Consider the following 12,184-nt stretch of genomic DNA (forward strand, 5'->3'; position numbering starts at 1 on the left):
AATACATTTTAGGACTAGTTTATACAAAAATTAATTAATTGACCAACTTTCGTAGATTATGTGATTATCTGAATTGGTGAAGATTAATCACAGGCTTCCCCACTCAGAACATAAACTTAAATTCAAAGTTGTAGCCGCATAAAAATTCAGATCAGTCTGCAACATCATAGATAGACATGTCACCAATTCAAATCTGCACGGTAAGTATCAGCATGCTGATTCTTACTAATATATGCAAGCATCACTGGACATCTTGAAGAAGAGGAAAATCTCAATCAACAAATATAGTAGCAATGAAATAATCATGGTTATTTCAACTGAGCGCCTCATCCTAATGTAAACGTGTGTCTAGACATTGATTAATCCTCTAAATAACATGAATCTCCTGGTTGATTGAATGGTATAACCACTCCTCACGCTTAACAAAATCAGCATCCAAAAATTTGGCCACAAAGGCCCATAATCTGTACACATCCTCAAAAGTAGACACAAAGCCAAGGGCTGCAGTCACAACCGGAATTTCTGAGGGACGGTCGTGCTTGCTGGCGTTTGAAACTCGAGGTGGGTCTGCTTTGCCTGCTGCATTGTTGCTTCCACTCTCGACAGGTTTGTTCAACCATAACCCCTGAATCAGGAAACATTGTTAGGGCGTATAGCACAACTTGATGAGTCGACCACCGTCTGTCAAGGTTAACAAAGACTGACTTTCAACACCACCAAATGCTAGCATGGGAGTTGAAAACTGAGGCACATGTTTCCGTCTGCTTTCGACGTACCGCTAACAGACTCAAGATCAGAACTTTGACGAATGCCAACATAAAATTTCCGATTAAATGTCGAGGTTTGCAAGAGGGGGATGAGGTAGATTACAGCAAGGTCGGTGGAGCCTTCGGGGTAGACAATGTTGCAAAGGGTACCGAGACCCAAGGAGATGTTATTCCTATCAGCCAAGCGCTGAACGAGCTCTGCTTTGACAGGTACTCCATTCCAGTCAAATAGATTAAATGCCACCGCTTGACCTCTGTCGAAGTGCACTTCTGGACCATAAATATGCACCAAGTTCGTCCCCTGCGTATCCATTTGTGACGGGTGCCGTAGTTTTAGAAGAGCGTTTATAAGCCAATTGATTAAGAACCTGTTTCAGCAAGACAAACTGAAATCAACGAGCTGGGCCAGGCAAACTGAGTGCAAATATGTGAAATACTCATATGTGTCCAAATGGAACATACCAAGAAGAGAGACTAGCCTACGATATCTAGCCCTCGGGCAACTTACAATACATGTAAAGAAATTTTTACTGCAGAGGTAAGATCCTCAACAAAATAGAGCATTCTAAAAAGGAAAACAATTTTTTTTAAATCCTAATTTGAAAGAAAACTGCGAACATATCCGAATCGAACCTAAAGACCTCCTCTTACCTTAGTCTAAGATTAGTTCTGTTGAGGCCCTGTGAGTCCGCATGGTCTAAACCACTGCATATAACAGGGCCTGCTTCATCAAGCATTTCATCGTTTCTTGACCCCATGTTCCCAATGTCATCATTAAAGTACATGGGTGATCCCTCCTCCGACATTGCATATTGAGCTTCCCACTGGCTACTACCCTACAATCAACAACAGCAGAATTTTGAGTCAGAAGAGCCATTTGTAATCACCTGGAATTAATAAGGTGCATAACACAACATCAGTTCTCAGCGGATTGAATTGGTTTAATTTATTCCAGTTTCACGCTGACTGACTGATTAAATGCAAGGCCATAGAGTAAGGGGAAAGCGTAGCAGTGGCTTTAGAAAAATCTACCTCCCCAGGGCTCCATGATTGTAAACGCCGCCCATTTGCACCACCAGAACTCAGATAATAGTCTAACCCATTGAGATCTTCAAGCTCAGCAGATCGTATTCTCACTTCTTCAAAAAAGCTATCTACATCCCTCCCCTCTCTCAAGACATAATCATGGTTATCCCTCGACATTATGCTCGACTCTAGTTTATCGGCTTCTGACCTTGCTCCAACTCTGTTACCCTCATTTTCATGCAAAACTGTATCCAGATTCTGATCAGACTCTTGGAGGCTTTGTTCGGGTCTGTCCTCGAACCCGTCAGTAGATTCAGGACTGTGAAAAAGTGGACTACCAGATGTTTGTGACCCATTACCACCTGAAATAGTTTCAGACGATCAATAACCAACATCAAGGATTGGTCAGAGTAGCAGTGATCCACACATCTGATGACTTGTATCAGCTACAAGCTTGAAGGTAATCATATTCATAGCAAAGCATCGAGTTACAAGATACCAAACAAAACCCACAAGCCAAGACGCTATTCCAAAAGCTAACTTCATAAAGAGAGTCAAAAACAGGTCACAGAAGGCTCCTACCAGTCCTGTGGCGAAGGGCTTCTGTTGAATCTTCTGCATGTGGTTGGGAGACAAAAACACTCTCATCAGGTTCCTCCTCTTGTATCCTACTCAAGAATCGGTTGTTATCACTCCTGGAAGACAAGACTACATCAAGTTTCTTCAAAACCCTTCCATCATCCTCCGTAGTTGCTTCATGTAAGTTTCTATCAGAATTGGAAGAACATTCCACACCCTGTGAGGAAAGAGCATCACTTTCTTTAGAAATGGACGCAAACTGCCTTCCAGACTTGTGGTCTCTCCGGGTCAGCGGAAAGATGGGCTCGGAGGGTTCCTCCTCAATTTCACCACTTCCAGGATCTGCATTTCGAGCTCCATGTTATTCTCTTTTCATGCTAGTTTGTACTACGACAATAGGCATTCAAATAGGGTAAATAAATTAGACAGTCGCTGGGATCCAAGCACCATCAACACTAAATACATAAATTCAAGCTCTGCAGTGCCAAATATTGATGATCCTAAAAGACCGATTCGAATGAAATTAAGCACCACTTCAGGCTATGTCCTGCGTCACAAGGTTCTCAGGCCTAGAAACTTAAAAGGGTAGTCGAGTGAATTGTACCTCTTCCTGGCAAAACGCCTCGAGTAACAAAATCCTCGTCATTTCTAACACTCCACGCTCCACTGTGGCTTTCTCCATGCAAACGATCATCCCATTCTTCTTCGTTCTCAAAAGGTAAAGAACTTCGCGCAGATGCATCATCAAACCCTGCAATGTTCATGTCTCTACCGGAAGCAGTGATCCTTTTCAGTATGGCCTTCTCTCTGACGCTGTTCACGTAAGATTGAGATATTGGACCGGAGAAAGCACTCACAGGATCGACATAATCAGAAGCATCCAAGTATTGCTCTGTATCGGCCTCGTAAATGTCTGGCAAGCGCTCTGGATCTCCTTGCTGCCCTTCACCTCTTGCAAGCGATACATTCGAAACCGCTGACGGAATAATTCGAACCATCCCCACACCCCGTGCACGATCTGAGTTGTGCAGATCTTGAATGACAGAGTTCTTTATAAACAAGCACCCAAAGCCTGTCGGGTCGGCTCCAAAAACCTGAAACAAGGAGGATTATTCAAAGAAAGAATGATAAAATTAAAAAGTAAAACAAAAACGAAAAGAAAATAACAAGAAAAGGAGGAAATGTACGAGTACCACTACAAACCTAACTACCTCCATATTGCATACCCAACAAGATGCTAAAGTGCTTATGGAATGAAGTCGCTTTAACGAACAAGTCAGAGCGTACCTTGTAGAAGGATGTGACTATGAATTCAGGGCGGAAAAGAGAGAGGGCAAGTGAATCCATATCCTTGGGAGCTAAAGCAGAGGCATCCAAAAGAACCTGCCATTTGTTTGCCTGTGCTTGCGACATCCATTGGTACGAGTATTTTGCCCCCGTGACTCTAGACTGAACGGGGAATACAAACAGTCCCTTCGCAGTCTGATCTTTCTTCTTTTTCTTATCCTGCAGCTTATATTTCAAATCAGCGGCAGAAACTTTCAAATTGGGCCATTTGAATGATGCATTCATGATTTTAGCACCCTTCTCCTTTGCTGTCTCGGCCATGCAGCTAACAGCATCACTCTCGTAATCGTAGACTGTCAACAGTCTATTATTCAAGTGAAAGGGGTAGGATTCGGCCAGAAGCTTGTATGCTGTTACTCGACTGGCTGTAAACACCATGCTGTAATCTGAATCGCTTAAATTCATATAATTCATGATCCGTGTTCTGATATAAGATTCCACCGTGCCTTCTTCAGCTGTGCCGTAAAGGGCATGAGTTGGAAGATTGGCAGAAATGTAAGCCAAATTAAACGACGAGCTCCCCCGTTGAAAAACCTAAGTTCAAAGTCGATTATCAATCACAAGCTCTCCACAATTGGCAAACTCTTAAAAACTTTCACAAGCACTGGGAATCAACAATCAAACCATACACATCAGCAACTCAGGGTGGACAGAACCAATCAGTAACAAGGTCGCATACCTGCTGCCAATGTGAGAAAAGGCCAAATCCGCTGTAATCGAAGCATACATGCTCCCCCTCCGCCAAATGTCCATATTCACGCTCCCGAAGCCGATCCACAGCTACAGTTTCCGAAAACCTAGGATAAACCTGCTTAAAATTTTTGTAGGCTGTCTCGAGCGAAGGCAGGCTCTCTGGATTACTGTAAAACCCTTCACTTCCTAGTCCTTGTGTAGTCACCTTAAGAAAGTCTTTACGTGCACCAATCCTTCCAATGTGGGTTGTCACCTTTTTGGAAGTCTTCTTCGTGACATTTGCGCCTGCAGAGGATGCATTTTTCGATTGGGGGGCAGCATTAACGGCTTTTGAGTCCTTCCGCGCTTGATTTTGGAAGGGATTCCGTAAGCTTGGCATGATTCTCTTGTCGCTCCCTCTGTGAGCATCATCATCCGCCGTCGAGCTTCGGCAAACCTTGAAAAACATCAGACAAGATGACCCACTCAAGCGGAAGCGACCATCATGATTAATCATATGATTTTGACCCCATGTGAGGGATTTGTCTCTCTTCACCTCATCAAGGATGAAATTGTTGGAGACACCCCGACTATACGGTGACCACGTTGACGAGACCTACTGAAACCGCAGTGGTAAAACGCACAAGAAACACCCACCCTGTGTGTGAATGAGATGAAGGGGAGCGCTGAGGGTGAGGACCTGTGGAAACTCGGAATAACTCCTGTCAAAATCATAACCAAGAGTCAATAAATGCCAAGGTAGAATGTATCATCACCGGAAGATTGACCCGCCCACCGTCGACAAACTTGAGGTGTCTTTTGAATATGGACTCAAGAGCTACAAAGGGTCAAGAAAGACACGCAAAATTGGCACAAAGTTATTCAACGAAGGCCTCGAGATAGTGTCCGTCTGTCGGTGGGAAGAAAGAACTAAATTTGGAAATCATGATCACAGAAGGAACATTCTTACAGGAGCAAAAAGATTGGGATGAGTTACGTTCGCAGCTTTGCAGAGCTTCCTCCCAATATGAGAATCACAAACTTAAAGACAGCTGGAGTGGTTGCCTCCGGAGCTTCACTGCCGACAACAGCATTTTGAGACTAACTATGTATGGGGAAGGGCCAGAAAGGAAGAGAAGAGAGTTTCTCGGGATACTTCAGATGAGGGAACGGACGAAGAAGGAAGTTCGTGGAAAAGACCCAAAGGACAGAAAAGCAGCGTGAGACCTAACTCGCAATGCTAAAAACAGAATGACCAAAACAGACGACAGGAGCTAGGACTTGACACAACAGTGTAGAATCTCATCCCACGTATCGACCGGATCAGCCGACTGTGAACGACTTTTGTGCCCGGTGGTGGATTACTGCTCAATGATGAAAGTCGCGAAAAGGAGCTTTACAGCGCAAGAGCTATTGAATGCCTTTTTTTAGAGATCCCTGGAGGTGTGAAGTGTCGACCACAATCCAAAACGAAGCGGCTGCCAGATATTCAGCTCGGTCAACGCATCTCTTGACACGAGTTATGGGTTCCTTTTCTTTATTCCGTAAAGATCATTTGTAACCTGCCAATCACTATCAACTCTCGTAAAGACTGGTCATTGCAAGAGAGGTGTGCCTATGTTTATCAACGTTGACGCTCTTAGCATTTTCATCGCCAGCAAGTCTGTTAGTAGCGAGAGAATTGCTCGATAATACCTTTCGAAGCTCTAAATTGACGACAATTTGATAGCTTTTCACAACCAGTCGACCTTAAGAAAGATTGCTTCTTAGAGGAGCTTGAGAAGGGGAATGCGTAATCAACAAGGTCCCGAGTGCATTGTCTCTAAAAGGTTGGGAGTGTAGATAGACCCTAATATCTCTGACGGCCGTAAAGCGGACAAGCTACCTATCCGCGAAAAACTCCGAAAACAGAAAACCACGCAAGATTTCCAGATGCAGACTAGAGTTTTTTCTTCATCTCCCCTCATTCAACAGCCAAGTGTCAACTCTACCAGCTAAATAATCGACGCTCACGACCCCAACTGCAGTTTAAAGTGGAAACTCAAACCAATTTGCAACCGGGAGCATGAAGCAATCCGAGGCCATCGCTGAAAGCCAGCGGGAAGAAAGAAAAAGTCCAAAAGTAAATTAAAAAAAAAAAAAAAAAAAACCAAAGCCCACTTCACCCAAAATCCCAAAACCCCTACCTCACGTCCCTGATCACCATCACTCCACCCCAATGGCTTAAAAATACCGTCACTGACATGAAACCACCCTCCAGCGAACTAAGTTTAATTCACACCCTAACATACAGCGGCGCTCTCATCTCCCCCCCGCCCAAACTCCCCCGACCTCGTTCTCCAACATCAGTTCCTCTGCTCCTGAACTCGCATTACTGCAACGATTGGAAATAAGCGTAGAAATCACCCTTCAGCGTGCGTCCCTGCTCCCTGTCCTACGACGCAAAAACCCTCGGAAGTCAAGAGCAGAAGACAAACGCTACGACGACGACTCCCCACTCACGCGTCCGTCCTCTCCTACACCAGCATGCGATGGTGCAAGTAGAAGCTTGCTTGCTGTCTGTTCTGTTCTGTTCTCTTCTGCTCTGAGCCCCTGCATAGCTTCTGTCTAACGCAGCTCACCTGCGCAGCAACAGAATGTCAGGTAGCAGCAGCACTCCAGATTGCAAGCGGTGGCTCCGTCGCGGCCCACGATGCCAAGTCTCGCCGTGTCGCGGCGTTCGTCACCCCCCCCCCCCCCCGACCACCACACGAGGCGACCTCCGCATAGCTTTTAACTTTTAAAAACGTTGACTTTAAAGTAAAAGTTTTTGGGTCAAAGGGTTGGACCCTCCACTTACAATGACGTGGAATCTCCAAGTGATTTGAATGAATCATGTGTTGTCATTTTGTGGGGAAAAAATGTTTTGAGAGTGAGCATACTTGTGATGTGTGTTGGGTGTTATTTTTATAAATGAGGGTGAGATTAGTGAGGGGAGTTGTATGGGTTGGGAAAAGAAAAATTAAATTAAATCAAATTTTAATTTTTTTTTTAAAAAAACTCTTATTGATTGGAAGGTATCTTGAAGGTCAATTAATGTTTGCAATGCGGATGTGTGTGAGGAGGGGGTCTATGTCGAATCTAGTCAACTTTGAAGTGTGCTATTCATTCGCCTATAATGTGCATCATTTTTGTGTCTCCTCTTGACTTTATATGGCATGGACTTATCAGATTGAAATAGTTTGGGGATCTTTGTATTTTTAGTGGATTCTTCATTCGAAGCAGAAGAAATAAATTGCTTTGAAAAATGTGATCCATTCGCTTTGATCACTGTAAAGTTGGAAAAAAAGTTGTTTTCCTCAAAAAGTTGTTGCAGAAGTAATGTGAATAGAGATACATAGTAGAAACAAAACACTTGTATTAAAATTTAATAATCAGTCATGGGCAAAGTATCATGTACACAAAAAGTTGGAAGCCATGGAATGAAAATAATCAATACAATAAATGGCAAGCTTCGATACATTTTTTTTTGTTTTTCTAATTTATATTTATGTACTCTACTCTTAATCTCAATTTTTTCTTATTCAATTATAATGTGCATTTTCAATCTCCCCTTAGGATAAAACTAAAGACTTGGAACTAAATCAATAATTAAGTGCACAGATAATTTAGAAGTAGAAACTAGGTTCTAGTACATCAAAACAAATAAATAAATTTTAGTGGCTGTGATGAGTTACAAGAATATTTTCAAATCCCAAGAAAAACAATACAAGTTTTATAAATCAGAAAATATAAAAAACGACTTGATGGAGTCCAAAAATGGCTCTAATTACGGTAAGTTTATTTGATCTTCTGATTGAAAAAGCAAATCTTATTGTTAAAAACTTATTGTTAATCTTATGGTTAAAATCCAAGTGACTAGTCCTACCAACTACTAAAAGAACCTTTTTCTATACTATCTAATCAAATAAAAATAAGAATAAATCCTAACTTTCAAATTAAAATGTTAAACTAAGAAGTTTCAAACTCTAACAAAATACTTGTTATAGTAAAATTTTCAATTGCATAATAATATTAAATAAATATTGAAAATATTTTTTGAAAAAACCTTTAAGATTAAAGATAATGTAATCAAAATGTAGTTGTTTACAAATTTACATGTTCTTTTCAAAAACATACATGTAAAAATTTAAATTCACTATTGCAGTTGTTTTTGTTTTTATTTTATTTTTCAACAAATATGGTGGTTTTATATAATACAAATTATAATTGATACTTAAAATGCTAAAAAAAGTATTCAAGTCATTAAAAGTAACAATTGATCAAATCAACACCCAAATATTTGTTATGGAGATTTTTCTCTTCGAATATATGATTTAATAAGATTAATTTAATGTTGAGTTATATCTACTATATATGATGTTACTTTTCATTGAAACTTACAAATATTACAGCCACACACACACACACATATATACATGTATATATATACACACAGTAATCTAATATTAGAATGTTTTTTCCTAATATTATTATCATGATAGAATTGTATTTATTCTGTTATATTTTGAAATCTAAGTATCATAAAAAATTAACACATAATATATATAGACATCATTTTTAAAATCATAATACTAACTATTATCATATAGTTACTATATGATGGTTTAATATATTATAACTTTTTTCTATTTTTATATATGTATTTATTTAAAATTACCTAAGTGTGTTTTAATTTTTTTACAATCAATTATTAACCTTTTAAGTCACTACTCAAAATTAACTGTAACTTAATAAAAATTGATCTAAAGTATAACATTAACATTATAAATTCTTTGAAGACGGTCTTTAGATTTTTAAAAAACTCAACATCATAAACTCATTTTTTAATATTTTCTTACATATAAAATTCTAGCAATAGCTAAAATACATACTAGTTAGTTGTCATGTATACTTTTTTAATATTCTATTAAAATTTTAATATTATAAGTATCCATAACTATCTACCTAGATTTTTGTCACAATTGTCCCAAATTCCAAAAAGACATACAGTGGAACCTTCTCACACTCTACTTGTTCAAATCCATGACAATGACTGAGAGAATGTTTTGAGTTTAGTCAAAGCTTTTTTCATACTTGGTACAAAAAAGTTGCATGCACCACTTCCAAGATCATGATTTTCAAAAGAATAATTTTGTTGTTGGTATTTCATTCCACATGCTAAATTATATGAATAATACTTTACCCTAAGTACCAAGGCCAATACAAGACCAAAAAATCGCTAATCTTGTTTTTTGAAAGAACACAAAAACACATAGAAAGAAATAATTAGAAAAAGAAAAGAAAAAAGTATTGAGTTCTAGATGCTAAGTTATGGAGATGACCTTGCAATGCACAGTAAACAAATTTCTATTCATTGGAGAGTTGGATCGACTGACCTATTCACATCCATCCTCCCACACATCCATCCATCATCCATCCCTCTGTTCGTCCGTCACTACCAACGATCATCCGCGAGGAGGCATGCGTGAGGCGCATTCCTAGTCTCGGGTGAGCAGTATTGAAGTCACTGGGGACAAGTGGGACTCGGGTAGACTCGGGTGGGGTGGGGCTCTTAAGGTTGCGCAGCGGGGACAAGGAATGCAAAGTAAAGCAGCCCTCACACTTTGGTACTGGGTCCACAGATTGGCCAAGGACGGCGCCATTTTTGGGACATGGGAGCAAAAGCGGGAAGGGATCGGTGCACAACAAGCTGTAGGGGTGGTGAGGAGGAGGAGAGCATCAAAACCATTTTCAAGGCGTTGGGTTGGCTCGCTTTCTGACTGAAACAGCCCATCTGGTTGTCTCTTTCTCAAGGGCTCAGCTGCTGTTCTTGTCACTTCCATCCTGTCAAGGCCCCCCTTGCAATGCGCTGTGACTGATCACCCTTTGTAACCCAAATCAAAGTTCTGGCTCATCTGATTGAGCGCTGACAACTTTAGGTACTAATGCTACGGGTTTTAAGGACTGTAATCCCTTGTGCAGAGTAGTCTCGATGTAGTTATTCGTATTTATTACCACGTCCACTGCATGTGGCGCAATCTGAATTGTGACTCAGCGGGGGGGTTTCGGGAATTTTGTGAGGTAAATGCGGATTGCTAGGCTAGTGCATGAAATCGAGAAGCTGCCCAATTTTCGTGGTGGTTTGGGCTGTGGGTACCTTTCGTCTCTTACACGAGTGTTTTTCTTTGTATTGAAGCCATGCGGGCATCCGTTTCCTGGTGGGAGAGTCGTTTCTCCTGATCTGAGCTTCTCAAACCTGATCCTGCAGAGCATCCAGGTCGGCTTGTGCATCTCTTGTCAGCGTTGGCTCTGATCTTTGAGTTTTTTTGTGAAAGCAACGTGCGTTAATTACAGTTGATTAGGACTTTGTAGGGTGTTCATAGAGGTTCTGATGCTCGCTGGTTGCGGAGTATAGGTGTCGTTTGAAAGTCCTTGAACACGACAATGGTGACCTAATCTGTGGAGACTGTGGTTTTGTACATTTGCCTTGGGTTTTCGCTGCGTTCAGTATTGCACAATGTGTGGGTTTCGTTTGCTAGCTTTAGGGTTTGATAAGACCAATGATTGGCTTTCGAGTGCTGAGCACAATTTGGAAGAAAGTATGGCAACAAGTCGCTATTACTTCTGCTTGGTAAGAGAGTCCTCGCTAGTACTTGATCAGACAGGACCTGAGGTAACAATTGGCGATCCAGATCGTGAGACACTATTTTGACATGAAACCCTAGTTTTGGCCACTTCCGAGCTTAGAAGGTAAGGAGTTGTTGATTCCAAGCAATTGACCTTTTACCATCTGAACCTTAGTCGGGAACCCCGCCATCACGAGTATTGGACAGTGCTTTCCTGAAAGCTCAGTGATGGCTGCGAAACGCCGTGCACTTTGTGGTTGCTTTACGCAATCAAATGAGTCGAGTTCCACTGTCAGGACGCTGTGCTCCAGTTGGGTCTCTTTAATGCTTCTTCTGGGAAAGGATGGCGACGCTCTTAAGGAATACAGGGGCAAAACGAAACTGTAATCAGCGAGTTTTGAGTGCCTGCCTCACACTCTTAAGCACATCGGTTGACTTGAACCACTCGTTGCGCAGCAATGTTTTGTATTAATTAGCTCATGAATCTCTTATTATCAACACTGCTTGGCAGAAACAGCTCAGAGAAAGCTGTTTCTCAGAGATAATAACTGTATTCATGAATTCAACGGATCATAGAATCAACTTTGCAAAACACCCTGGATCATCTTTCTCACCCCCCCGAAGAAGAAGAAGAAGAAGAAATGTGTCGGTTGACCTTGTTAAAGACAGGTTGAAAAGCTCCAGTCGTGTTGAGTCTGGAAACAGAGCTACGTAGTCTCAATGCCTTTCCCTCAGACGCACAAGTGGAAGACAGCGCTAACAAGCCAGCTCGTGCCTGAAAGAAAACAGGATCTTATCTAGGATTTTTTCCACAACTGGACATGAAGGATACAAGCCTCAAGAATGATATCCAAGCCACGATCCACACATAAGGATCCACACAGAAACGTCCAAGAGAATGCCGACAACAGAGTAGCCTCACTCAAGCTCATGCTGATGCTTGAAAGAAAAGCTGATAAGGGCCATCAAGGAGCAATAGCGCAGCAAAGCAGATGCACGCACACCTTTTCTTACCATGACATTGAACATTCTCCTCGAATCAATCAAACCTGACCATCAACACACATACACACAAAAAAAAAATGTATAAATAAAACATAATAAAAAAGAAATAAAAAACGCTTCCAGGGCTCACAACTGACGCGG

The 12,184-nt window shown here is 41.2% G+C and overlaps 1 protein-coding gene across 1 annotated transcript; it reads right to left on the minus strand.

The window, feature by feature from the left end:
* Nucleotides 1-231: 231 nt before the first annotated feature.
* LOC112278865 (uncharacterized) lies at nucleotides 232-7,095 on the minus strand. Its single transcript, XM_073532249.2, has 10 exons — nucleotides 7,013-7,095; nucleotides 5,049-5,113; nucleotides 4,399-4,848; nucleotides 3,660-4,253; nucleotides 2,977-3,466; nucleotides 2,376-2,714; nucleotides 1,800-2,155; nucleotides 1,419-1,603; nucleotides 871-1,135; nucleotides 232-625 (listed from the first exon to the last, which is right to left on the minus strand). The coding sequence occupies exons 3-10, from the start codon at nucleotides 4,789-4,791 to the stop codon at nucleotides 368-370; spliced, it is 2,880 nt and encodes a 959-aa protein (XP_073388350.1). The 5' UTR covers nucleotides 4,792-4,848; nucleotides 5,049-5,113; nucleotides 7,013-7,095; the 3' UTR covers nucleotides 232-367.
* Between the last annotated feature and the right edge of the window lie 5,089 nt (nucleotides 7,096-12,184).

Source organism: Physcomitrium patens, chromosome 2 (assembly GCF_059467195.1).
Source record: "Physcomitrium patens ecotype Gransden chromosome 2, ASM5946719v1, whole genome shotgun sequence".
Taxonomy (NCBI): Eukaryota; Viridiplantae; Streptophyta; class Bryopsida; order Funariales; family Funariaceae; genus Physcomitrium; species Physcomitrium patens.